Source organism: Postia placenta (assembly GCF_002117355.1).
Source record: "Postia placenta MAD-698-R-SB12 unplaced genomic scaffold POSPLAscaffold_7, whole genome shotgun sequence".
Classification (NCBI taxonomy): Eukaryota; Fungi; Basidiomycota; class Agaricomycetes; order Polyporales; family Adustoporiaceae; genus Rhodonia; species Rhodonia placenta.
This window is the reverse complement of record NW_020169838.1, coordinates 1,072,717-1,099,304: the sequence shown is the minus strand read 5'-3', so window position 1 is coordinate 1,099,304 and position 26,588 is coordinate 1,072,717. Positions and strand designations below refer to the sequence as shown.

The 26,588-nt window shown below is 55.4% G+C and overlaps 7 protein-coding genes across 7 annotated transcripts; 3 read left to right on the top strand and 4 right to left on the bottom strand.

Annotated features, from left to right (window-relative positions):
- Positions 1-1,724: 1,724 nt before the first annotated feature.
- POSPLADRAFT_1142471 (glycoside hydrolase family 16 protein) lies at positions 1,725-4,001 on the top strand (the record flags this gene model as incomplete). The annotated part of the gene is made up of 7 exons (XM_024485429.1): positions 1,725-1,914; positions 1,983-2,247; positions 2,356-2,533; positions 2,663-2,733; positions 2,923-3,295; positions 3,358-3,902; positions 3,965-4,001. The coding sequence occupies 7 exons, from the start codon at positions 1,725-1,727 to the stop codon at positions 3,999-4,001; spliced, it is 1,659 nt and encodes a 552-aa protein (XP_024339007.1).
- Positions 4,002-5,045: 1,044 nt separating this feature from the next.
- Positions 5,046-6,964, bottom strand: POSPLADRAFT_1143225 (hypothetical protein; the record flags this gene model as incomplete). Its single annotated transcript, XM_024485533.1, has 5 exons — positions 5,046-5,297; positions 6,127-6,143; positions 6,225-6,291; positions 6,362-6,715; positions 6,914-6,964. The coding sequence occupies 5 exons, from the start codon at positions 6,962-6,964 to the stop codon at positions 5,046-5,048; spliced, it is 741 nt and encodes a 246-aa protein (XP_024339006.1).
- Positions 6,965-9,600: 2,636 nt separating this feature from the next.
- Positions 9,601-11,688, bottom strand: POSPLADRAFT_1046600 (hypothetical protein; the record flags this gene model as incomplete). Its single annotated transcript, XM_024479076.1, has 8 exons — positions 9,601-9,719; positions 10,063-10,330; positions 10,587-10,682; positions 10,757-10,867; positions 10,979-11,215; positions 11,275-11,400; positions 11,453-11,614; positions 11,680-11,688. 8 exons carry the CDS (start codon positions 11,686-11,688, stop codon positions 9,601-9,603), a joined length of 1,128 nt encoding a protein of 375 aa, XP_024339005.1.
- A 519-nt stretch (positions 11,689-12,207) lies between these two features.
- POSPLADRAFT_1046599 (glycoside hydrolase family 95 protein) lies at positions 12,208-16,719 on the top strand (the record flags this gene model as incomplete). The annotated part of the gene is made up of 17 exons (XM_024479075.1): positions 12,208-12,219; positions 12,484-12,557; positions 12,636-12,640; positions 12,738-12,830; positions 12,984-13,163; positions 13,264-13,346; positions 13,489-13,594; positions 13,648-13,683; positions 14,175-14,567; positions 14,665-14,729; positions 14,934-15,011; positions 15,067-15,216; positions 15,321-15,398; positions 15,452-15,560; positions 15,739-16,196; positions 16,271-16,384; positions 16,453-16,719. 17 exons carry the CDS (start codon positions 12,208-12,210, stop codon positions 16,717-16,719), a joined length of 2,301 nt encoding a protein of 766 aa, XP_024339004.1.
- Positions 16,720-17,700: 981 nt separating this feature from the next.
- Positions 17,701-19,674, top strand: POSPLADRAFT_1066095 (hypothetical protein; the record flags this gene model as incomplete). Its single annotated transcript, XM_024482038.1, has 4 exons — positions 17,701-17,852; positions 17,909-18,551; positions 18,617-18,701; positions 18,756-19,674. 4 exons carry the CDS (start codon positions 17,701-17,703, stop codon positions 19,529-19,531), a joined length of 1,656 nt encoding a protein of 551 aa, XP_024339003.1. The 3' UTR covers positions 19,532-19,674.
- Positions 19,675-19,880: 206 nt separating this feature from the next.
- POSPLADRAFT_1142789 (hypothetical protein) lies at positions 19,881-20,847 on the bottom strand (the record flags this gene model as incomplete). The annotated part of the gene is made up of 6 exons (XM_024485472.1): positions 19,881-19,943; positions 19,997-20,084; positions 20,147-20,461; positions 20,514-20,596; positions 20,649-20,729; positions 20,794-20,847. The coding sequence occupies 6 exons, from the start codon at positions 20,845-20,847 to the stop codon at positions 19,881-19,883; spliced, it is 684 nt and encodes a 227-aa protein (XP_024339002.1).
- A 293-nt stretch (positions 20,848-21,140) lies between these two features.
- Positions 21,141-25,837, bottom strand: POSPLADRAFT_1046596 (hypothetical protein; the record flags this gene model as incomplete). The annotated part of the gene is made up of 14 exons (XM_024479074.1): positions 21,141-21,480; positions 21,538-22,216; positions 22,286-22,379; positions 23,250-23,371; positions 23,734-23,940; positions 24,154-24,255; positions 24,424-24,532; positions 24,641-24,749; positions 24,808-24,848; positions 24,903-24,986; positions 25,092-25,207; positions 25,257-25,335; positions 25,393-25,548; positions 25,610-25,837. The coding sequence occupies 14 exons, from the start codon at positions 25,835-25,837 to the stop codon at positions 21,141-21,143; spliced, it is 2,466 nt and encodes an 821-aa protein (XP_024339001.1).
- Between the last annotated feature and the right edge of the window lie 751 nt (positions 25,838-26,588).

Sequence of the window (26,588 nt, the reverse complement as noted above, 5' to 3'; positions counted from 1 at the left end):
GCGGTGGGGGACGCGGGCGAGTGGAGGCCGGTGCTCGTGATGCGGGCGGGCCGGGTGGTGGTTGGGGGCCGAACGACCGCGTTTGGATGGGGGATGGACCGCGTTTGGATGGGAGATGGACGGATTGGGCGAGTATGTGATGGCGACGTTGGAACGCCAGGGAACGGTGCCGCAGCAGGGGCGTCGCCAGCCGGCAGGAGGCATACCAAGAGCGGGCGGACGGGGATGAGGAGGGCGTGCGGGAGGCAAGGCGGCGCCTCGCGTTTCGGGCCAGCTTTCGGCTCGCGTCACGCTGCGATAACGGGCGCGGGGACGTGTTTCCGTTTCTCGGTTGCGCGCGTGGGTCCAGAACGGCAGAACGCTGGGAGTGCGTGGGAAGGCGGGCGCGTGAAGATGGGAAACGCAGGAGGAGGCGGTGCCGCCGTGTTTGGGTGCGCGTGTGGACGGTGCGGAGTGCATGTCCGCTGCCACACGCCGCGGTGTGCCATGGAAATGCGCAGGACGGTGGTGGGACACGGAGGAGGCTTATCGGGGACGCGAGGAGGAGGGAGGACCCCGGAGGGCGAGGATTGATGGGAGTGGCGCTGAGCGTAAAGTCGCACGGAGGGAGACAGGGCCCGCAGCGCGTCTTCCTCTTTCTGCGACGAGCACTGCCGTTCCCGCTGTTGTACTTTCCCGTCCCCTTCCCTTTTTCTCTCGCTGTCGCCGTAAGCGTAAGCCCGCGTCTCTCTGCTCTCTCTCCCATCTTTCCATATCTGTATCTCTCTCTGTAACTCACCTGCCGCTCTTTTAGCTCTCCCCGCACTGCCATGTCTTACCGCAGACGCGACGCAAGCCAGGGCTACTCCAGCGCCGACGCCTACCGCGCTGTCCCCGCCACCTCGCCGTCCTTCGTCACCGCCCGTGTCGGCGCCGCCAACAGCAACACCCCCTCGTCCTCCGACGAGGACGCCCACCTCACGTCTCCTGCCGTGTCCCCCCAGCCCGGGCCCATCGCCCAGTCCTTCGTTCGAGCACGCGCCGGCTCAGCCGCCCGCCATCGCCGTCGCGACTCAGCCGACGAGCGCGATATCGTGGACGGCCCGCCGCTCTCCCCGCCGCGTCCCCAGTTCTTCGCAGGCCCCGACCGCTCCTCGTGGTCCTCCAACGACCAGGAGCCCGCAAGCGACTCTGACGTCTCGTCCGCCGCAAACCTCGCTGGCCGCGGCTCGGGTCGTCGCATGTCTGTCGAGGGCAACCCCGTGAACCGCGTGCAGATGCGCTCTGTGACGCAGCCCATGCTCGCCACTCGCGGCCCCCCTCGCGCAGCCAGCCCCCGCCAACGCAATCACCGGCGCAGCAGCATGGCGACCGAATACGCTTATAGCGCCGGCATCGCAACCGAGGAGGAACTCGCCTCCCCGACGTCGTCCATCAATGAGCACAACCCCTTCGGCACGCCCACGGACACGCCCCGCAACAGCCTGTATGGTGGGCAGGCGCCCAACCTCGCCGCTGCCGCGAATGCAGCGCTGGGCCCTGATAAGAGAGTGCCCCCGTCGGCGTACTCCTTCCCCTTCCAGTCGCACCCCGGCAACCCCGACCCTGGACTGTCGGTTCCCGGCCGTCGCACGTCTGCCGAGTCGCTTCGCTCCCGCACGGCTCCTCCGGGCGTAGGTGCGCCGTTGTCACCCAACGCAACCAACGCGACGAACAACAACCCGCTGACGCCTCCGGGATCTGCAATGGGCACGACATACCCAGTGCCTGCGAACGGGCAGAGCTACGGCCTGCTCAACGACGTGGAGGAGCTTGGGCGCCCATTTGCGCCGTTCATGGGCGATGGGAGCGACCGCAGCCAGACGCCGCCGAGCCCGAACGCGAGCCAGAGCCAGCTGTACCGCGGTAGCGCCGCCGGTGCGATGCAATATGGAGGTACGTACTGGTGCCATAGCTACCTTGTGAAAAGAAAACAGAAGCTGACGGGTGTGGGAAATGCGCAGATGGTGCGCCGGGGCTTCCACGCACAGGATCCACGGCAGCGATGTCCATGCGTGCGCCGTTCCTGAGTCCCGCGTCGAGGCCGACGTCGAGCCTGTGGGCGCCGCCGAGCGTGCCGTATGCGTACCCGCCTGCGAGCGGGAGCAGCAGCGGGTTGAACACGTACGTGGGCAGCGGCTCGGCGCTGTATGCGGCGGGGCAGTATCCGAGCTACCAGGACATCCAGGCGCAGCTGCGCAAGGCGAAACCCGTCATGCCGAGTTCCAGGTAAGCCCTCCGTTTTTACGCCGCATACATCCTGTATCCCTGCCGGGTGTGTGGGGTGGGGCAGGCACAGCGAAAGTAAGCGAGGTGCTGACGACGCCCGTCGCACAGGTTGCCGGAGAAGCTGACGACCGAGGACAAGCCGTGGATGCAGATCAAGGACAAGCGCTCGTGCGCGTCGTGGTGGCTGACGTTCATGGGGATGGTGGCGGGCGTTGCTGGTGCGGCGGTGCTGTGCTACTTCAGCTGGACGAGCGTGTTGCTGTTGAGCAACAGCGATTTGTGCCAGGTGAGCACGATTCTGTTCTACCCTCCGTTCGCCTGCATTGCCATGCAGTCGCCGTTTGTCTGCATTGCCGTGCAGGCGGGAGGTCGCTTGAAGAAAGGAGGAATGCTGACGAGAGGTGTGGATATATAGGTCTTTAGCGAGGACTGGAGTAACGGGTACACCAACAACTGGGTCGCGGACGTCGAGCTCGGTGGTTTCGGGTGAGTGCCGTTTCTCTTGCGTGCTACGCTGTGTTGTGGTGGTGGGGTGCAAGGTTAGAGATGTAGACGAGGACTTGCGCCCGGGCAAGCCTTTCCCGTTCGCTGCGGCAATGCCCAAATCGGGTAATCCGCGTCCCGACCTTGCTTCCGCCTGCTTAGACCTGGCAGCTGACCATTCTTGGCGCTCAGGAACGGCGAGTTCCAGATGACGACCACAGACTCGAAGAACATCTACACGCAGAATAACGAGTTGTACATTATGCCGACGCTTACGTCGGAGGATATCGGGTACGGCTCTGTGCTCGACGGGTACACGTACAAGCTCTCCGGCTGCACAACCACGAACGCGACGGCGTGCTCCGTGACGTCGTCGAACAAGTCATACACCGTTATCAATCCAGTTCAGACCGCGCGGATCAGCACGCGGGGCAAGGCGAGCCTGAAGTATGGGCGTGTCGAGGTCGTCGCGAAGATCCCGACGGGCGACTGGCTCTGGCCGGCTATATGGATGCTGCCGGTGAACAACACGTACGGGAACTGGCCGATGAGCGGCGAGATTGACGTGCGTACACTCCCTCTCTGCAGCGTTGGTGACAAGGCTGACCGCACATGGTACTCCGCTAGTTGATGGAGGCGCGCGGGAACTCGCCGGCGTACCCGGCGCAGGGCACGAACTACGTCCGCGCGTCGCTGAATTACGGCGTGCTGCCGGGCGTGCAGACGCACCTGTTCGGGTGGTGGGAGGACAAGCGGAGCGCGTTCAGCGAGCAGTTCCACACGTACGCGCTCGAGTGGACGGACGGGTGGATGCGGCTGTACGTCGACAGCCGGCTGCAGGCGATGATGAACATCAAGATCACGGGCAAGGGCGGGAAGAGCTTCTACGACCAGGGCAACTACCCGAGCACGGCGACGAACGGGAGCAACACGGAGGTCGTCGTGCAGGACATCTGGTCGGAGGCGGGCGGCGGGCCGAACGCGCCGTACGACCAGGAGTTCTACCTCATCCTGGACGTCGCGGCGGGCGGCACGAGCGGGTGGTTCCCGGACAACGTCGGCGGGAAGCCGTGGTACGACGGCTCGGCGACGGCGATGCGCGAGTTTGCGCTCGCGCAGGACACGTGGTCGGCGACTTGGCCGTCGGACGCGGACGATCGCGCGTTCCGAGTGTGCGTGCTCGTTCTTTTTTTTCTCTTTGCTCCGGGATTGACGTGCGCGCGTGCATTTACAGTGGCTCCGTCAAGATGTGGAAGATCGGCGCGTGCTAAGCCGCTCGCCCCCTCACGGGGCGCGGGCCGCCTCTGCCAGCATCACCACCACCATAGATCTCTCTCTGTCTCGCTCTCTCGCCTCTGGCCTGCACCGTCTTCTTTCACTCCAATCCAGATACAGATCTTTGCTCCTCAAGACTCAAGAATTGTATATACCCTCCGGGGCGCCCACACACACGGACACTGCTACTGCTACTAACACGACCCCGAGACGAAAAAACCACCCCAACCCCACCGCCATCCCCGCGGCGGGCGGACGGGCGGCTGGACATTTTACCTTTCTTTTTGCACCTGCTTGTGCTTTGTGTTTTGTTTTTGTGCTCGCGCGCTCTGCCGTACCAGTACGCCGTACCATATCGCTTGTCGCCGTACTGTACCATACCGCCTGTCACCGTACTATGCCACCTGTTGCCCGTCGCCGTACCATACCGCCTGTTACCTAACACTATCGTATGCTGCCGCGCCTCGCGGCGCACGGACTCTCTCGGACTTGCTCTCCCTCCCTGCCAGAATGTTGCATAGCAGTATCCCACGTAGACTCTCTTGCCTCGCGCGCTCGTCGTCCCTTGGTGCCTGTTTGTCGTGCTGTATGGTGTCTCTGTCGCGCGTCTTGCCGGTATACTGTCCTTTACCTATTTACTACGCTCTTTTTTACTTTGCTGGCTCGAGTCGCATGAGCGGATCCCGCACTGGCGCACACGTCCACCTGCGCAGTGCCGTCTGCGGCTCCTGCGCTTGTGCTCTTTGCCGTTTTGTCGACGTCTTGCCCCGCTGCTCCTCGTTCCACTTATACACAAGTATATTTACATGCAGCTTCTTTGTCCCCCCTTGCTGCGCCGCCGTTGCTACGCAGGCTGTACGCTATAGTAGCACCCGTCCTTCCGTGTTACCAATGACCCTGACCTGACATCCAATAGAATCATATTTATTTTTGCACGCTCCCCTGCATCAGATCCAGCGGCTGGACATTTCGGCGGTGGCTACTTGTTTGAATGGTGTGCGGTCAGGCCTCAGGGCTCGGCGTATTGTGGAGTCGGCCGCTCAGACGGGCCAGGCGAGGATCCGCCCCCGCATGGCGTAGAGGGTGGTGTGTCTGCGCAGGTGCACCACAGGAACCAGTACGGCGCGTCGCGGCGAGCAGGACTCGAAGACCGGACTCCCAGGGTGCGCACGACGCGCCTCCACCCGTGCGATCGTGCCTTGCGCGAGAAGCGCCCCGCTCCACGACGTGATCCCGGTGTGCGCGGTGTCAGTTTGCGCCGTCAGGAACGAGGGAGGTGCACGGGTGTCCACCTGGTACATTGTGGGGGTGGGGCAGCGTGGCGTGCGCTCGTGGGGCACGTGCAAGGCGTGTTGCTGTGGTGTTACTGCACTGTGCTGTAAGAACGCTGACGGCGCGACGGGTCTCGGCGTGGAGAACGGGTGCGTATCCTCCGGACGCGTTATCACGGATTAGACTTCGGTTCGTCAGCTGTGGCCTTGGCATGACGCGTTGCGGGTGCGTGCGTGTTCGGTCGGTATTCAGTCGTGCGCAGGGAGAGATGCGCAGGCCGGACGCGGCGCGCGAAGTTGAGCCATTTCCCGAACGCTAGAAACGTGCCGACGCCTGAGACGACCGGTGAACATTTGCATATTGGATGTGGATAGCCATAGCCATGTTAGATATGACACCGGGACATGTTCGCAAGTGAGCAGACAGGGAGAGCGTGCTCCGGTTGGCTGGCGAAGGTTTCTATGCTCCGGCTGGTAGAGCGGACAGGAAGAGGCAAGGAAGACGCCGTCTCCGACACAGCATCAGAACCTCGAGATGATGCAGGCCGAGTCGAAGAAGTCGTCTCCAGCCCTAGTTACGTTTGACGCAGTGTCGATCGAGAACAAGTCGACAAGAAAGGCAGAAAAGATAACGTCGTGATGGCCTTGGCATTGCTAGTCCGTGGAGATAGGCAGGGCCAGTGAGCAAAGCAAGAGCTGGGTGCCGCAGTGGATCGAGGTGACAGAGAAGGCCGGCCTGCACTCCACTCCTCAATTTGAACTCGGCTTGACAAACGGCATGGACACACCGTAGCGCGGAAGCAAACGCGGCGTATGCCTGCACGCGCATGGAGTCGCAGCGCCTACGTACAACGGGTCCTTCCAGGTCTGGAACGTCGGTGCCAGTGGCAGAAGAGAGAAATAGCCATTCGAAAGTCCGGAGACAGCGGCGCAGTCACTTAGGCTCACCGGAGCACAGAGTGCCTGGGGTACCAGCGGCCGCATCACTCATTTCCATCGGGGATGCGCGGATGGCCTGAGGAAGCAGAAGCACCCAATTGCAGCCTCTCCCCATCAGAATGTACAGTGCGCTGCGCGGTACTGACACAAGCCTTCATATGGCCATCGGACGTTGAGGGGACCGACCATGCTGCTTTGATACATGTCCTATAAGGCTTTGACTGCGTCGTACTCAGTTTCTTGTGAAGGGCATTCGTCGACGCTTTTGACGCTGGCGCCGTCGCAGGGAAGATACACACCTTATCTCCGCAAGCCTTCGGGAAGAACAGTCTTGTTTGACACGGATGCTGAGATGGGGCGCCTCGGAGCAAGAAGCCCTTCGATAGAGACGCCGCTGCATCCGGCGGCTGCAGACGTATTCTCTGTCTCTGCGCGATACGCGGAGGTGAAATGATGTTCACGAAGGTTTCGCGAGGCTGTGTAGAGACCACATCCAGCCGCTATTCGATCAAGTTCATGTAGAGCGCTGCAGATGTTTCATATGGCTGTGTGATGGTTCAGCGAATGAATGAGGTGGTTGTGGCGTGTCCTGGAGTATATAGCCGCCACAGATCAAAGTGTGCCCCGTGCTGCAAAGCCACAAGGAATGCAGGGGGTGTGCGGCGACACATTTCCGATGTAATGACCGAGACACTCACTATCCAAGCACCAACAGCTGGTATAACCGCAACACCTGAGATCCGGCACATACCTGGGCAACTGTGAACAATGACTTGTGCTTGTGTCTGCGTGGAAAGGTCTATGCTCTGGCCGCAAGACCGGCTCGATGTTGTTATATGAATACTGACAACGAGATTTGTTGCATCATATGCGTCGAAGGAGAACACCGACCCGATATGTATGTGAGCATCAGCAAGCAAGGATACCCGCGCCTCTATGTAAACTTTCTGATACTGAATTAAGCTGACTCGTAAGTTCTCCCGGGAATTGATGTCTCGCGCTGATTTCTTTTATGCAGACGAGTCGCAAACCACCAGGCTGTAGTGTGTCCGCGTTGTTGCAAGATGTGTCGATTTGAGCCAAGGCAAGATACAGGCACGGATGTCGTAGAAATGGATGATCCCGTGCTCAATTCTAGTAGCGGACACATCTAAGAGTACGAAGAAGTCCGCAACGAAGGGATTCAGCCGCAAAGTTGCTAGCTAAGGGCGCCTACGCGCTGTTCCAAAGTCTCGTGACCGCGTTGGATATTACGCGTCAGAAGTAACACAGTGTGCAATCCAGATCCGGTGTGATTAAGAGAAGCAGTAGAAGACCCAGGTGGTATACAACGTTTGGATGTAATCATTATGTCGCGGTCGTGCGGAAAGAGCTCGCGGGCTCGCGGAGAAAGGCGTGCCGTTGACAGACACTCTAATGAAGAAGGAGTTGAAGACATTTTTGGAGGACAAATGCAACTATCCTGAGTTCAAGGCCGGTTCCACTTGAGAGACTTCAAACAGTGATACGGCACCAGTAGCGGCCAGTTTCATCGGATGGGTCAGTTCCGCGAGCGTCTTGCGTCTTTCGACTTACCGGAGAGTATTGACGCGATGAAGGAGACGTCTTACTCCGATCGATACAGCAAATTGCTGTCGGCGCTGCCTGAAAATGTGGAGGCGCTGGACTCGGTATGGCATGACACAATCGAAGCCGAGCTATCTATATCCTTGCGTAACCTGCCTCTTGTCGACATGTCGACATGTATCCCCTCGCAGCCGCCTGCGCTCAACCACAGCGGCGACTCGCAATCAACAGGTATGCATGAGGTCGGCAACTCAAAGGTGACGATACAACCTCCTTCTCAAACCCGCTATGACTGTTGGCTAACATGCCCCCCGCGAGCAGGACGTGCGAGCTCACCGTATTGTTGTCCCTGATCACACTCCAAAATGCCTAGGCCTGTCTAAAGATGACTGCCTATCAGCCCGAGGGTGTTACACTCAGCACGAGGCACACGAACATGATGCAGTGATGCGAGGTGCTGAGATGACGCAAACGGCAACGCAAACGCGAGGGCGGCGGGTGGGAAATCAAGAACGATGAACTCAGTACTATTCCGAGAAAGTCGTAGCGAGACGCGCACCGTCGTACACGAGCAGCCTATCCAAACGGAGCAGGTGGACACTGCCATATAGTGATATAAATTACTTGGTAGAAATGTCGCAGAGCGACGAGATAGTCCATCGGCGAGCAAACGAAGGCACTTCAACGCCTTGATTGAATTATCTCCATCCCATCGGGGAGGAGCGTGATCGGTGTCGGGAGACTGCGCCCAACAGAAGAGAGTGCACAGACTACTATTGCAAGATCAAGCAGCCTCGTAGTATGCGACAGCAGAATGAGGAGCAAAAGGCGGTCTACCGCTCCTCGACTACAAAGTGTAGCTTGACCACGATGTTACTGTCTTCAATGCGTTACAGTTCTGCGATCACTCTGCGGAACAGTATGCTGCTGCGTCCTCTGGGCCTATGCGTCCTTGGTGTGGTCAAGTGGTAGAAATTGATAGCGTGGAAGTTGTATAGGTTGAACCGAGACTGCCCGATGCATCCCTGCCAGAAGTAAATGCCGCCATGAGCATCGGGAGATGAGTGAGCTAATATGCATTTGCATCCACCTAGATCACGGTGAACCGCCCCTTCCAGCGACGGAAGTGCATTCCAGCATTCGTCATCATATGTGAGGCCTACCCTAGCCGACGACAGGCTCAGACGTCGTGCGGAAAGGTCTCTCAAGGGACGCTGAATCTATAACGATTTAGTATTGGTAGGCAACCTTGCTTGCAGAATATTGTGTTCCTCGCCGTCGCACATTTAAGACACCACTGGGAGGCTGACAACAGGAATGTCCCATTCAGCATGGTTAATGGAAGGGAAGGAATCGAAAACAACTGTACTTCCATACAGCCGTTATCGCAACGGTCCGTCGTTTTTGTTAGCTTTTCAGCTGAGCTGGATAGGCCTTAGCGTGTATTGGTCTATTCAAATGATTAGTTGCATGAGTCAAAGTAGAAGGCGACAGAGGCGCAGGATAAAGCGCACAGCAACAATTCAAGACGTAGAGACAAAACATACTGCCATCTTCATGCGGCTATAGCTGACCAAGTCGATCTGATGCGCCGTGTGAGCTGAAGGCTTGGCGAGTTCACCATGAGATGCATGAGATGACCATCGATGGGTAACGGCTGTAAAAGTTGACGCAGGGTTTGCGACAGTACTGTCATCTGGAGCTGGAAATGATGTGAGATCGATCAAAATGAACTAGAGAGTATGAACCAAACACAGCGCAGCGAGATTGCGACGGCGTCTCAAGGGAGAATCGCCTGGTCGCCGACCTAGCCCCTCTTTCAAAGACGGAATGACCACCTGAAGCCTATTTGATGCTGTGATTCTGTGATTTTGTAGAGGATTCTGCCTCGTAACTGGTGGCCCTCAAGGCCTTCGGGTTCGGAGTCCTGGGCAACACCTTCAAAGGATTTGAATAGTCCTGATAGTCTCGCCATGGTCTTGCAACACAAAGAATTCCGAGATCACAACTGTCACGTCGAGAGAGGGCGGTAATGCGGCAGAAGCACATGCTTTGCCATGTATAGCTGTTCCTCCGTTCTGACAGCCAAGGTCTGTTAGAATTAAATCATTCGCACGGCCCGGGGAGCTTCCAGGATCGATGGCTCCAAGTCGGAAAGCACCTTCTTGAATTATGGGCGGTCCACTAATGAAAGGATGTAGTCGCACATCAATCAGAATAGTGCGAAACTCACATCGACCCGCCTATACATAGGAGAACCCTGAGCGCTACAGAGACTCACCTGCTTCCTGTCGTTGCACAGGCTTGGAAGGAACAGGCGTTGCTAGAGTGTAGAATTGGAGGGAGAATACTACAACGTGGAAGTTACGTTTTTCTGCAAGGTCGGTGCCGGATGGAAGCCTTAGGAGCCTCAAAGTGAGCGGACAAGCTCGCAGGGGCGCCAAAGCTACCTGAGGTGGTCTGTAGGCGACGCATGTAGAGCCCGAGGAACTGAGAATGCATAATCCAAACAGATAGCTGATGACAGTCAACATAGCATCGATAGCGAACTGCAAGGCGTAGTAGTAGCAAGGGAGAGACAAAATCAGGGTCTAAGCGCGCATAACTCGGCAGGATCGCGGACAGTTATAAAAGCAAGAGCATCGTTTAACTGAGCAGAGATTGCGTTCCGGATGTGGCCATGTACGAGACGGCGTGGTCCCATCTGTCACGATATGCGAGGGGCGTCGGTGGTCAAGCGGGATCCTTCGCGCACCCATACAATTGTCACCGATGGGGATGATGATAGTAGGAAGGGTGACTTACGACGTCGCTCTCTATCTTCAGCTGGTGGGAGGGATGGTCCGCGTCTTGGAGCATGTAGGCGAATACCGGAGAGGTGCCTACTCTGCGGAAGCCCACCTATGCGAAGGGGCGCCCATGGCGGTGTGTAAGTGCGACAGCCGAGATCTTGTGATGGATGTGATCACGCTCACCTTCCGCGTGAAGGCAAGATTCCGCCGCAGCAGGCGCTGTTCAGTGGCCGTCCCCACTAATTCCGGTTGTATGCGGGGCACAGATGGCCAGGTCAGAGCAAATTTGACGCCCTGGGGAGAGTGCAACGGGATTCAGAATTTTTAAGGTACAGAGACGAGATAGGAGGCGCCCTCATTGACAGGTGGTCTGTGCCCGAGGAACCCGAGAGACGCGAGACATACCTCTGCTCTAAGGGACTCTAGGAGTGTGCGCACGGCTAGTAGGCCAACACGGCGACGGCGAGACTCGTCGAGGACAAAAAGATGGTCTTGTGGTGTGCAGTCGAGCAGAGCAATTTTCGCTTTTGTTGCACTGAGCTCGGCGCCAAAGATGCCTGTGCCGACGTATGGCTGGCTGTACCATCTAGGTTGAAATGTGCCGTCCTTGGTGAATAGAAGACTCCCTATGGTTTCCAATTGCTAGAGTGGAGGGTTGTCAAGGGCTAGGCAGGTGATGGATGGGAGAGAAAATGGCAGACCTCGGCGCCATGTTCGGACATCTGAAATTCCTCGTGGAAATCATCAATATAACCGCCGTTGACGAGTCTGTATGTCATGTATCCTATTTGATTGTCATCGGCTGTTTGAATCTTCACTTTGAAGTACTTGAGGCCGTAATCAGAAGCGTACGCCACAATTCTAGGTGAGAGCCCCTACCCTCAGCCAAGGTTCTATGTCGTTGCGAATATCTCTCTGGATTTGCCACCCGACGCGGTAAATGTCCAACTTGAGGCTGCCGTCCTGAGAGACTAGTTCGTGGTCGGGAACAGTCATTATGCGCAGCTCGGGAAATGGAGGCAGGCCAGGCTGTTCTTCAGACTGAATATACAGTAAAGGCGACGGTCAGTTCAGGGTACGGGGTGCACACAATCAACGACACAGACCGTCGACATGGGTAGATGCTGATGGCTTGAGCGAGATGGTGGGTCGTATAGGGGCTTTGCCAAGGGCATTGAGATGAGGACTGGAGTGTTTATACAACGAAGTCAAACCCACCGCAAGATTTTGGGAGAACAAGATGCAAAATATGACATTGTGCTGACATGTAAGCCGTGAAGCAACTGTCACCGAAACCCACGGAAATCACCCTGCCCCTCCACGTCGCAGGTGTTCTATCAGAATGCCTGGGCCGCGAGGTTCAGTGAAATCGCCGCATATTTGATTTCGTCTCGCGACAGGGGCATCGCATATATAAGGCGGCTTGGTCCCACAGACTTTACAATCGCGTGTTGTTTTAACTAAAAGTATGTGTTGACGGTATACAAGAAACAGCGCTTGGCATGCGCGCTTGGGTCGTCCCTTGTCAGTGTTAGCTAATTAATTGCTACATATATTACTAATTAGTATAACGTAGACTCGACCTTGGCTGCAATACTTAAATCTATCCTCGCGGGACAGATATGAATCTTACAATGACCACAAAAGTGACTCGCGGGAACGATATTAATTAAGGTTGATTATTGATCATCATTTCGCGCTAGTGATTGTTCGCATTTGTGGAAATTCTTACGCAAAAGGAGCACTCGGGTATCGGAAGATTAATTTTCCTGATGGTGATCGCACCGTCATCATAATAGCCGAATGGGTCGAGACTTGGCTAAAAAGGCTACTCACATTTTCGGCAGACGTGGCTTGGGCCCTTGAATCTTATGTTACATGTACCTCTACAACGTGCCCAAAAACCCTAGTATGCTCGCGGGCTTAACAACAATCCGGCCCGTGGCAAGAAGCTCAATACTCTACCGCTGACAGAATCTGCCATGTGAGTTGCTGGTGAGTAGCGACAATGTGCTTCCTTTGTCACTTGACATTTTGCAAATAGTGTATATGTATGTTGTAGACCAGGTTGAATGGCCACGCGCCCACAGAACTCTGTTCGCTGCCGTGTCCCTCGTTCTTTGTCTCATCGGCCGGTACCAGTTCTAGAAATTGGCTGCTCGAGAGCTTTCTCTCCTGCATCTCCCCGCAACCGTGTTCCAAGCATACATCAATCGTCCCACGGGCTGCACACTCGGCTCGTATGGCCCATGGTCATGTGAGCGTGCCTTTGACCGGGTGTCGTGGGCAGCGTTGTGCGCTTCTATGCATCAATGCTACGTTAAAGCTGAGGTCTCCGTGAAAAAATGAACCAGGTGCCTCTCCAGCTCGCAGGGCTGTCCCCCACACCCTCTCTACAAGGTGCTTGCAGTCATGCCTCCTGGACGCGCACGCCAAGCGCTGACCGTCGGTCTTACGTCTCTCATATCTCTCGTGGCATCAGCCCCTCCGGGCTTCCCCACATCCGGTAACGGGCTCTGGTACACCTCGCCTGGGGCCAGTGATGCATGGTCAACTGAATGGCTGCCAATTGGCAATGGTTATCTTGCAGGTGAGCTTCTAGCCGGTCCACAGGCATACCTCGCGGTCGAAGCCTGGAAGGATACTTCATGCGAGATCTGCCTCGTATGAACTAACGTTACGAATGCCAGCCACGATGCCTGGAGAGACTATTCAGGAGACGATGCACGTGAATGTCGAATCTCTGTGGTCAGGGGGACCGATGCAGGATCCAGTAAGTATCTAAGGTTATGGTTCTCCCATTGTTCCTTTGTGGGCCAGAAGCATCCCCTTCGCCAGCTTCTAACTAATTACAGACGCCGCCTTGTTGTGTCTTACGCGAAGGAGGGCCTTGAGGCTGATGTTACCGGTTCTAGAGCTATAACGGTGGCAACATGTTGCCGTCCCAGCAGTCCACTATGGCGGAGGATATGCAAGCCTATCGGCAAGCGATCTTCGCGAGCGCCAACGGAACTATTAACAGTAAGTACGCGAGGCACGACGCATCAGGAACCCCGCTCACATCGGCATACCAGACATTGAGGAGTTGATGACCCCAGCAGGGGCTTATGGTATGTCGCCGCACGGAGTGTTGGAAGACCGACTGAGGGTCACCTTCATAGGCTCCTATTCAGCTGCGCCGGACCTGTTGACCACGGCTAACCTTACCGGACCGGTGTTGGATTACTTCCGCTGGCTCGACATTGATGCTGCTATTGCTCGCACAACATGGTCTCAAGGCAGCGTCACATATATCCGGTAATTGGTTCTCCCTTTCGTAGCTAGCTGCTCAATAGGGCCGATGCTGTGTGTCCAGCACTGAATTTTACTGACTTGTCATGATGCCGTTCTGCCACCAGGGAGCAGTTCTGCTCGAATCCTATACAAGCGTGCATTCAATATGTGAACGCATCCGATCCGAGCGCGCTTCCCTCCCTCACCTACGCCTTCGACGTCAGCCTCGATGTTGGCCTGCCCTCGCCAAACATTACGTGTCTGGACAATGCGACACTCATGGTTCGCGGCTTGGTGAACGACCCAGGCATGGCATACGAGATCCTAGCGCGCGTGCGGGCTTCCTCCGGCTCATCGATCTCCTGTATCCCGAACGGCGTCAACGCGACCCTGTCCGTGGAGGGTGCGGGCGAGGCGTGGATTACATGGGTGGGCGGCACGAATTACGACATGTACACTGGGAACGCGGCCAACGACTTCTCCTTTGCCGGCACAGACCCTCATGCGTCCCTTGTCTCCCTCATCTCTGCCGCAACTGAACCTTCCGTGTCGTACGCAGCGCTTTTCAATACTCATGTCGCCGACTACGCGGGGCTCATGTCGCCATTCTCCTTGTCCCTCGGGCAGACACCTGACTTCGCAACGCCCACAGACCAGCTCGTTGCGGCGTATCAAACGAACGTTGGAAATCCATACTTGGAATGGGTGCTCTTCAACTACGGTAGGTACTTGCTGGCAGGCAGCGCCCGCGGCATCCTGCCGCCGAATTTGCAAGGCAAGTGGGCAGAGACCTGGAGCAATTCCTGGGGTGCCGGTAGGCGCTTTTGCGACCTTCGTGCGAGCCGCAGTAAAATTTAAACTTGTGCCTTCTTCGCAGATTACCGTGAGTCGCGCAAAGCCTACCGTACCGAAGCGGCGCTCTGAAAGCTACCGATAGACTCGAACATCAATATCCAAATGAACCACTGGTTTGCGGAAATGACGAATATGGATGTTGTTATTCCACTGTTCAACTATATTGAGGTACACCGTCGACACAGCAGCAACCGGATAATGAGCGCTGATCGAGAACCACTCTTCTTCACAGAATACATGGGCGCCACGGGGCGCCGAGACTGCGCAGATTTTATACAATATTTCTCGCGGCTGGGTGACGCATGATGAGGTACGTCGGTGAGCCAAATTGTGCACTGAAGTGTGCAAACCCATGTCATCCGTAGATGAATGTACGTAGCTTGAATATTATTCTGCGTATGTCGACCTCAAGGTTTACCCAACCGAAGATTTTCGGACACACGGGCATGAAGCTGAGCGGCAACTCCGCTCAATGGGCCGATTACCCTGGTGAGAACCCACGCTTCTATCGCTCGGTATGAGTTCTGACGCTGGCTCCCGCGTGCAGAGTCGGCTGTGTGGATGGTCGGTGAACTGTCCATCCGTGATGATCAATAACTGATTACCGGTCTGAATGCAGATGATCCACGTGTGGGACCACTTCGATTACACTAACAACGTAATGTGGTTCAAGGAGCAGGGCTGGCCTCTGCTCAAGGTATGCTTTCCCGTCGTGGAGGCTAGTGACAAGATGGCTTATTCGATGTACAGGGAGTGGCACAATTCCATCTGGACAAGCTCATTGCCGACCTGCATTTCAACGACTCTACGCTCGTTACCAACCCGTGCAACTCACCTGAACAGGCCCCCATCACGTTCGGTGAGATTTCAGGATAGGCCTGCCGCTCAATATACTCACCCTCCAGCTCGACATGCCTGTGTTGTGACCGCCAGGGTGTGCACACGCCCAACAATTGATATGGCAACTATTCAACGCTATAGAGAAGGGCTATTCTGCGTCTGGAGACACAGACACCGCATTCCTGCAGGGTGAGCAGTATTCCTCAGGACCAAGACCGTCACTACTTATGCGGGGTACACGTCAGAGGTACAAGAGAAGCAAACACAGATGGACAAAGGCATTCATATCGGGTCATGGGGACAACTGCAAGGTATATCCACCCGATCACCTCACGCTGGCGCGACTAACCTCGCACTATCGCCCAATTGCAAAGAATGGAAGGTCGACATGGACTCGCCGACGGACACTCACCGTCACTTGTCGCACCTGATCGGGCTGTACCCGGGCTATGCGATCACCTCGTACGACCCGGCCGTCCAGAACGGCAGCATGTATGGATATAGCAGGAGCGACGTACTCGCCGCGGCGGAGGTGAGCCTGTTCCATCGCGGCAACGGGACGGGCCCGGATGCGGACGCGGGCTGGGAGAAGGTATGGCGGGCCGCGTGTTGGGCGCAGCTCGCGAACGCCAGCGAGTTCTATTTCGAGTTGACAGTACGCCCGCATCTCGTCTGTCTTCTTGTGCCCGATTTATCACTCAAGCGTCCCCGTGCACGGCGTATCTGTAGTACGCGGTCGAACGGAATTTCGCGTCGAACTTATTCGATATCTATACACCCAATTCTGGGCCGGACGGCGTGTTCCAAATAGATGCCAACTTCGGGTACCCCGCTGCATTGTTGGTAAGCGTCCCGCCTGCGCATGGAGGTCGTCGCTGTGGCTGAGTGTTCTTCAGAATGGTCTGCTTCAGGCCCCAGACGTTGCATCATACTCTACTCCCCTCGTCGTGACTGTCCTGCCGGCTCTACCTGCTGCTTGGCCGTCCGGCTCCATCAAAGGCGCGCGTCTACGGGGAGGTCTTACGTTGGATCTGGAGTGGGCAAATGGAAAGCCTACAGCGCTCACCATTACGGTGGACCAAAATGTGGTCGCGCGGCCCGTGGAGATTGTGTATAGCGCCGGCACTGTCGCTTCATTCACTACTTCGGGAGGGCTTACCAAAGCTGTTGGATTCTGAGGGTGGATCCGAACTCATTTTTGGTGCTTTATACCGTTCCAATTGGATAGTGCTTCTTGTGCGGAATTCTAGTGCGAATCGCCTTGCGTCGCGAGCATGCCTAGCTTCCAACTCGACAAATGGCTGAGGCAAATCAAAAATTCTCAGAACTCTAAGGCGGATGAGGGGTGCGTACACTTGTTCGTTCAGGAGCACCAATGCTGCATTGCTCGCGAGGCAGTGTTGCTTGAGCCTCCAGCGCAAGATAAGTATCCTAGTGAAGTTTGTGGCTTATGAAGAGATTATCCATTACTTGTGCTTATGGACGCGGCGGCCATACTTTTCATCAGAATGCATGAACCGATGTGCTGCGTCTATATGCGGACGTTTCGACGGCTCATATACGTAGTTATAAAAAACCCTGTTATTAGCATCTTTGTGCACCACAGGGTATATAGATCGTCAATTTAGAGCGTAAGCTTGCGCAGGAACTGACTCGCAGAGGAACCCTCCCAACGCCAGAAAGGCCTTCTTACCTATTATGGTAACATTACTGCCCGATAAAACCGGGGGGGGGGGGCCACATACACACGTTGATCGCATTGGACGATGTGTTCGTAATGTCATACACAATATTAATTATCTCTGGCGCATCGCACTAGTATGTACTAGCATGCAATTATGCGCTGTGACGTACATAGAGTGTGAGCCCACCTCTAGGTCTCGGCTCCAACCAATCATTCCTCCTGCACCTCACTATGCAATCACTCGATGATGTACGTTTCGTCCTCACGATGAGCAAGATAGAACGCGAAGGCAACACAAATATTCCAGACAGTGCACAATATCTTCGTCGGCGCCAGATGCGTGAGACGTGGTCGGGCGTCTATTGTATACTGGTAAGTCGCCTTCATCGACGATCGAGGACGAGGCTATCCGGCTGACACTGCGCTTTCTCTCTCCTGCGACCCGCAACTGCGGCCTGCAGCCTCTGCTGGCACAATGCTCTCTTCGCCTTCACCATGGACGTCGGGCATGTCGACCTCGCCCGTCGAAATGCTCGTCACCCGGGCATGCAGCCCTTCTCTCCCGGAGCCCAACTATGCACTACATCTCGAGGTGGCTGAGTACATCAACAACAAGAAGGCAAACACGTATGTCATCGCATCATGCGTCTTACCGAGGGGCTCACTGTCGCCTGAAATCTCAGACCGCGGGAAGCAGCTATGCTCATGGCCCGCCTCGTCAACCACCGCAACCCCCACGTCGCCATGCTCGCCCTCGCCCTCCTCGAAACACTCGTCCAGTCATGCGGATACCCCTTCCACCTCCAGATGTCCACCAAGGAATTCCTCAACGAGCTCGTGCGCAGGTTCCCCGAACGCCCGCCTCCCTTCCCGGGCCCCGTGATGTCCCGGATCCTCGACCTCATCAACGACTGGAAGAGCGGCATCGCCTCCGAGTCGCGCTGGAAGGAGGACCTGGGGAACATCCGCGACATGCACCGCCTGCTGACCTTCAAGGGCTACCGCTTCCGTGACCGACCGCGCGCCCCGCCTGTCGCCTCCGCATCGAACCTCAAGACCGCGGACGAGCTCGAGCAGGAGGACCGCGAGGCGCAAGAGGCGAAGCTCCAGGAGCTCATCCGCCGGGGGACGCCGCGCGACCTCGCCGCGGCGCAGGAGCTCATGAAGACGCTCGCGGGCGCGAACCCAGACGCAAAGCCGGACTACCGCACGCAGGCGCTCACGGAGCTGAACAAGCTCGAGAGCAAGGTTATCCTGCTGAACGAGATCCTCGACAACGTCGACACAACGCGCGGCGAGAGGTTTGCGCAGGGCGACGTGTATGATGTAGGTCATTGCCCTTAGCGCGCTGCCCGTGTGCAGATGGCATCCTGACCGTTCTTGTCCATCAGCAAGTCGCGTCGATATTGCAGGCAGCACGGCCCAAAATCCAGGGGTGGATATCCAACGCCGAGACGGATGATCCAGAATCGCTAAGTATGCGTCATGCGTCCTCTCCGCCGATCGTCCCTGCTTACGAGCATACACTAGATACGTTCTTACAAATTAATGACCAAATCAACACTGTGCTGCATAGGTACGACTGCTACAAGAGGGGCGACTTCGCTGCGGCGTCGAATCCCGTCCCGCCAGAGCTTGGCGGCGGCAAGCAGGATCTCTCGCTCATCGACTTCGACGACTCCGACAGTGCGGCGGCGAATGGGTCATCTGCGGCATCCGCAGCGCCGATGGATGACCTGGCGAGCTTGTTCGGCTCTTCATCCACCGCAAGTTCACAACAGCCGCAGCGGCCTCCGATGGGGATGGGGATGGGGATGGGTGGCATGGGCGCGAGTACGGGCTCAAACATGGGCATGGGTATGGGATCATATATGGGGACGGGGATGGGGTCGAACATGACAGCGCCAATGCCCTCAAATGGCTTCAACAATGGCATGGGCGGGCCTCCGTTGCTCAACCAGTTAACCCGGCCGGGCACCACGTCGCCGCCGCAGAGCGCGCCATTAGGGACGATCCGCCTCGGCACACCCTCGCAGTCGCTGTCACAGCCGCAGTCAGGGTCGTCTACGCCGATGGTGATGCCCAACTACTTCGGCACATCCGCATCGTCTGCGCCTACAACGGGCATGGGTGGAGGCATGGGCATGGGTAGCCAGATAGGCATGCAGCCTGTGCAGCCGCAGTTCACGCTGCAGCAACAGCAACAGTCGCGGATGTTTCAGCAGCAACAAGCACAAGCACAACAACCCGCTGCGAACCAGGCGCAAGGAAAAGATCCATTCGCGGATCTCGTGGGCTTGTTCTAGATTGTGCGGGGGGACAGCTTGGTGGGGAGATATCGTGGTGGGCTGTGGCGTCTTGGTCAGAAGGACTCTAGGTGATGGTAGGATGTTGTATCTATCTGCAGCTAGTTTTGTGTTGTTCGAACAGAATTTGGATCGTGGGGATGCAGACAGCATGACGAAACTAGAAACACATGCACGAGACCGGTTGCGTAGCAGATCGCCTACCTCAAATCGTTAGTGACACGACGCTCAGTGGTATGTCTGGGTATTCGAGCCGTCCCATTTCCAGAACTTGCTATATGCGATTACGTACAATGCATGGTGATGCGTACTGTCCTGCCGACGGCCGCTGAAATAGAGGTAAGGCAACTCATGAGTAGAACTTGCGATTTGGGTTTGCGCCGAAGAGGTTGTTCCGAATTTCTGGCAGCATCTGGAGATGTACGACATGAACAAGTGCTGCGATGCATGTCTGGGACACCTTACCCTGTCCTCCAGTAGCCGAAGCCGTTCGTCAAGCGTGTTGTCCAGCGTGATTCGGTTGGTACCGCCAATGAGCTTCACGCCCCCCGCACTACCAACATCGAGAGGTTCATCAGTACACACGAGGCTAATGTAGGGGCCCCCGGCACGCACATGTCGTTGCTCAGCGCGGGCTTCACGGTCGGCGTGACGATGCGCCCGCTGATCTCGGTGTATTGCGCCGCTGCATTGTCCGCGGCCTGCTGGGCGAACTCGAAGTCCTTCTCGCGCACGAGTACAGTGACCTCGGGCTCGAGCAGCTGGAGATAGCCCTGCACGATCACGCTCTGGAGAAACTGCGTGTAGCGCCCCTCGTCCGCGGCGAGGGCGAGGATCTGCGCGCGGGAGGAGGCGAAGAGGTCCTGTAGGTGCTCTTCGCGCAGCTGGAGCAGCTTCAGGCGTGACTTGTTCGTGAGCGTTGACTGCGCGCTGCAGGAGATGAGTTGACGGCAGATGGCAGCTGAGAGCCGGGAAGACGCACATTTTCTGCGCGACCTCGGCGCCCTTGCGCTTCTTCTCAAACTGGAAGTCGATGGCCTGCTGCTCCTGCTTCACGAGCTTGGCCTGCGGAGCGCGGATAATTATGGGTTCACAAGAGTATATGCGCTGCACACACCTTCTCAATCGCAAACTCCTCGTCCGCCTTGACTTGGATCTCGCGTGCCTTCTCCATCGCCTCCTGCTTGATGAACGCAACCTACAGCACATAGCGCGACGTGAGCGTTCGATGCCTGCTCAGTTCTGCTCCGACGCCGACCGACCATCTTGTTCATCTCGGTGATGACTTCATCGTCGTTCAGTGGCCGTGCGGACATAGTGAGCTGCAGAAATCGTCCACTCGGACAGCAGACAAAAATCCTAAGGAGATGAAGAGAGCTGTCCTTTCAGTCGTTGACCGCGATGTGGTTTAACAGGCGCCCGTCACCAATGACGCTGGTGCGCACCGGCGTCTATCACAAATTGGCCCTCAACTGCTTTCATGATCTCTCTTTCAGTCACACATTTACTGCGCGGATATATAATATTGTCGTGTCGATTAGACGAAAGGGCAGTCGTGGGGTAGACGGATCACTGGAACATTGCTAGGGTATTCCCCTGGATTATGCACTCAGCTCTTCGCCGGAAATTCAAAAGGCACTACTGGGATGTTGTCACCCATAGAAGAACCGTGCGATGGTTTCAAGTTACATCGGAGGTGTAAAGTGTACACTTCAGAGTATGCTCGACTCTGCTCTCGTAATGGCAGGTACGTGCTGGTCCGCATCGATACTACTAACACAGTGAATTCAATGACTGCATAAGGGGCGTCGTCTAATGTTTGCGTCGTCGTCTCCTTCTCGCCCCCCTTCGGGCTCGTTTTCGTCGAGCCATTCTGTTCCAGCTCGTTGAGAACACTCGAGCTGCTCTGCTTTGAGGCAGATGTGGCTGAGTCGCTCAGCCCTGAGGCACTAATTGGTCGAGACGGAGATTGGTACAAGTGCAAAATACATAGATAGACAACTCACTTGCAGCTATCGCATTGTCGAACCCAGTATTCTTTCCGGGTCCTCGGCTTCGATTTCTTCCAGCATTTTGGGCACTGCCAAATGCGCACGGGAGCGTGTGCGGTCTGTACGTGTCTTCCGACAGCATCTCCTGACACTTTTGGCGCCTCATCTTTGCAACTAGGCGACGGGCACTTCCACGTCTGCGCAACGTCTGGATGACACGCTTCCATGTGCTTCCATGGTGCTGCTCTTCCAAGAGGAATGAGGTATGTGCATCCTTTCATTATGCATGGGTAAGGACGCTGTTCCTCAGATTCCTCCTCCAGGTAGAGGTAGATGGGATGCACTGTTCCTTGCCTAGGAGGCTTAGGCGAAGGGGGTTGATTTCCCCCGGATTTCATGTCCATACGTGCCTGTGAGGTCGCATGCCCATGAGGTTTGCGTCTGCCAGTGCGGAGACGCTTCTTCTTGGAGGGAGCACTCTCAGTGGCCGTAGCCACAACCACATGTGGCGCGCCTTCCGCCTCGCGGCCACGCTTGGTACCGCATTGAATCATAGTACTGGTCGTACCATCTTGCTCTGCCTTCGCGGGGCCAGAGGTCATCGACGGTGTGCGGGAAGGGGCAGTGACTGGAGTAGGAATAGCTAGGAGTGACGGGTCTGTAGCAGGTGGCGGAAGCTGTCCATAGTGCTGACCTGGAATGACACTACTACAATGAATTCAACGGCTGCATAAGTGGTGATATGTCGTGAGCATCCACTCACTATGAGACTGGTACATTCCCGATGTGAACGCCACCATAGAATTGACGGTTGTATACGTGTTGTGTGGTTTTTTGCGAGTAGAGATTGCTGATGGCTGGCTGCGGGATTCTCAGGCTGTCGTTTACGGACATAGCCAGGCTGATATTGTCCAAAGATATGCTGACGAGGTCGCGAATTGCGCTGGTGACATTCGAAGACGTGCGGTGTGGTGGTTGCGATGAAATGCTGGGCGTTCTCCATCAAGAAAAGTGACTCCCGGCAACGAAAGGCTGCGGTGGGGTCTGGACGAGAAGTGGACTACCCGAGGGGACTGTCATTGCATGTTGGGGCTGTTGTCATATCGTTGTCGAAAAACGAGGCTCGCTTGATTGAGTGTATCATTATGCACAAACCATCAAACGAAGAGCCGCCGCTCTCTGGGTGCCTCATTGCGGATATCGATTACCCAGGTCTTCATAATCCGCAAATTATCTTCCTTGCTTGTGCGCGTTGACAGCTTTTGTCCTCTTCTGTCTCAGGATACAATCTCCCCAGTGCCACTTTGTTATCTGTTGTGGGCTTAGGAGCAGGATCGAAGGGAAGCAACCAGTGTCTGGCTGTCCGAGATTGACGATACTAATTGGCTAAGGCTTGGAGCTTGGAGCTTCACTAGACAGCTGGAGTCTCTGTCATGCATTCCAACCAGAATGAGTCAGAGAATGGGATGTCTGTAAGTGGTCTGTCGGGGACATCCAGCCAATCTCTATTGGAAGCTTGTTGCTGGAGTCCCGAATTATGGATGCCGAGGATGTCGTCATAGATGGACCGAATGTCCAGGAGCTGCCGCGGAGGTCGATCCTCGTAGGCTGAGTCTTTGTCTTCCGAATTGGCGTCGGCCATCGACATCACGCTGGTTTTTTAGAACAAACACAAGAAACAAGATAGTTTGAATGCTTATTGCGGGCGGTGAAGAGGCAATACTTACGTAGAGTATCACACCACTAGCCAGGATAGTTACTGGTTTCTGAGACCACGTCTTTTCCACGCTCAGACGCGGCTTTGCGCCTTCAAAATTGGGCGCGACAGTATCCCAATGGGAAGCAGGGACTGATGCTGACAGTCAAGTCTGAGTCTGCAAACTGCGCAGGATGGTCGTGCCCACTGCGCCTGTCAAAAGAGCCCATGTAAGCTTACTTAACGTTCTAGCCTGCAATACCAATCACTCACCATTTCTCCCTGGTTGTCGCCGAAATGCTTCAAGGAGGAAGATTTGGGGTAATCAAATAGCTTGCGAATCATACCATAGCGCACACGAGCGATATATATTCAAAGGCAGTAACAATGGACCTAGCTTGGCCACCCGCTGCAACAATACAACGGTCGCTCGCGGGATACGATTATGTGCCACTCGGCACAAGGCAAAATGTCCGCTTGGGATGTACGTCGGTCAGAGATGATAAAGCACGTACGTATAGAGACGGGCGGCGCTCTCAATGAAGACGAGACATCATTACAAGCTAGTCCAGAACAGGCCCAATTTGCGAGAACAATTAATGAGATCCCGGAAGTCCACAGAGATCCGGGGGTGGTGCCGCCGTCGTAGAGGATGAACACCTCATTTGCGGGATCTGCCGCAGCCCAAGGTTTCGAAGTGCTCAGCAGCTGCATATAACCCACTGTCTGCTTATACCCCAGAGATATGCGACCACTAAACACACGTGAACTCGCAGATATCTAGCAGGTTCCTGTTCAGCTGAGCTTAACATACGGCTGTGTATCGTGTCGTTACGATTTGCGGCGATACTCTTTATAACAAATTGTGTCAATGAGACCGGTGATGATGCACAACACGTAGTGATATCTAGGCTCTACGAGAGATGCACGCTCACCCTCGCATCGGTACTGGTTCACATGCTTCTTGATGCTAACCAAAGAGCACTGCATGTAGGTCGTAGGGGCGTGGTGGAATTGAAACCTCATCGTTTTGTCCTCTTTGAAGCAGTGTATGAGACCCAAAGGATGCCATATTAGTTAGTGTATTGATCTGCTTCGTTATTGCGCTATCTTATCTACACGTGCCAAATTGATATGTGTCATCCTAGTACAAGACATTTGCGGATTAAACAATGACGCCAGGAGGGATTATTCATATTACTTACCTAAGGATACGGAAAGCGGTTCGCTGTTGTCGATAGCTGTAGTTACTATCTTCATTCTCTCAAATTCTATACCTTCGTGGGGACGGTCGTCCGCGGTAGCCTCCGAACCCTGCATAGTTGATAAATGCATCCCTACTGATACCTGAGGGGCAAAGTATAGCTGGGAGGTGTCTTGGGTGGCGCTGGACGGCGCCGACGCGTGTATGCTCACGCGCACGTTTATGAGCATAAATGCGATGCCGCATATCCCGGGTGTTGTCTGGTTGGCGATGAATTGCAACTCGGACTGGAGCTGATATACAACGTAGTAGAAGATGTTCCATGCGCTGCGCAGGCCTCGCATAAGGCAGGATATGATTGCTGACGGGGACGAGAAGAACGTACGTATATAGCATGGCGCTTTCAATCAACGTGACGACCGCACGCTGCGAAAGCGACAATCAGACCACTCGCACTGAGATAGAGCAGAATCTACGCACCATTATTTTCCGGCTCCCGAAAGACTTGCTGATTTCTAAATGCTCCCTCCAGACGCGCCATGCAATCAAGACTGGCATGTGGTTCTTGAGACGAGTTGCGAGATGATAGGCTATGAGCTTACCTGTGCTATACATATTCGTGCTGTGTCCTTATAGGTCAATTCCCCGAACCTCAGATCAACTTGCTACGGCTGACCAGATTGTAAATGCCCATAGAGGCGTGATCCAGGCTACAGCGGAGACTTGATTCACGTTGTCACCAGGACGGAACCGGGACGTTTGGTATGTGACACCGATGTTACAAACTATGCGAAGTCAAAACGAGCTTTGAAAAATCGATGCCCGAAAACGCACCCACGAGGCCAATTAAGCTACATATAGGAATCATAATGACTGATTTACGGTAGGCCCACACGATCCACAAGCGGTACACCTGTGACGAATAATCGGTTAAGTTGTATATTCACCCTAAACAAAGACACAGACACACGAGGATCGCATCACCGAGGATGATACAGAATGCCAGCGCGCTTAGTTGCGCGATGTACGTCTTCTGAGACAAATCTCCATAGAATTGTGTAGGCTTGGTGCCTCCCTCGTAATAAAGGAATGCTTGGAACAGACGCATTACACCAAGCGCCCAATGCTATCGGCCGGGAATTCAGTCTGCGATGTCCGTGGGCGGAAAGTGTGACAGGCTTGCTCACCGCTGTGTTACCGATGAACAAACCGGCAGCCGCCAGGAGCATTGGTGATGTGATTATAGATCGCAATGCTTGGATCCACGATCGCGGAGGTGCTAAAGGATCAGAATGGGAGTTACGATGCGCCAGAATGTATATAGACGCAAGAGCAAGCACAAAAAAGATCCCATAGAAGAAGCTCTCGAGACAGATGGTAGTTAAGTTAGCAGCTACTAAGGATACGCCAGTCATGGCTGCGTCCCTCGTCCAGTGTCAACTTGGGAGGGGGAGGGGGATCCATATCATCTAGCTTCATATATTCGCCTTTGAGCATCGCCCTTGTGGTGTAGAGTTTAATCGCGGAGGACAAGGGCGTCCGGCGAAATGCGAGTGGTCTAAAAAATGGAAGGTGACCACCCTCCCATGAACGAGGTTAACTTCAAAACATCTGGACAGGTCAGCGGATTCATAGTGATCTGTTCACGGGTGACTCAAGCTTGAAGCATCTGTAGGCTGTGTCACAAGTCAGGATGTGCTGACGGACTTGGTAAAGCGGACAATGTTCAGCGTCAAACTCGATCTTGCAGTGGTCAGGACTGCCGCCGATAGGCGCTCGTTACGTTTTCAGTTCTTAGTTCTACCTGCAGCCTTCAACGGCAGCTCTGAGCTTGAAGTGGTCGATGCAGCTTCCTTGTCTCAAAGGCCAGTGGTAAGTACTCAGTATATGTGAAGAACGCATTGCAGCCATGCATGATGGCGATGCTGAATGATGACTAGACACATGTAATCAATAATTGAATTTCAGTTACTACCAACTAGCACACAACTCAATGTGGTTGGAACAAATCCTTAGGTCAAAGTCATGTACTCGTTCATGAGATATACTGGTGTGCCCTCCCTTCCGCCAGAAGTTTTGGAAAATCTGTGATCCACGCGACGATGATGCAAACTTGTTGCACGGTACAGTAGGACCACGCCTCTTGACGGTTCTCTTCCGTACTGC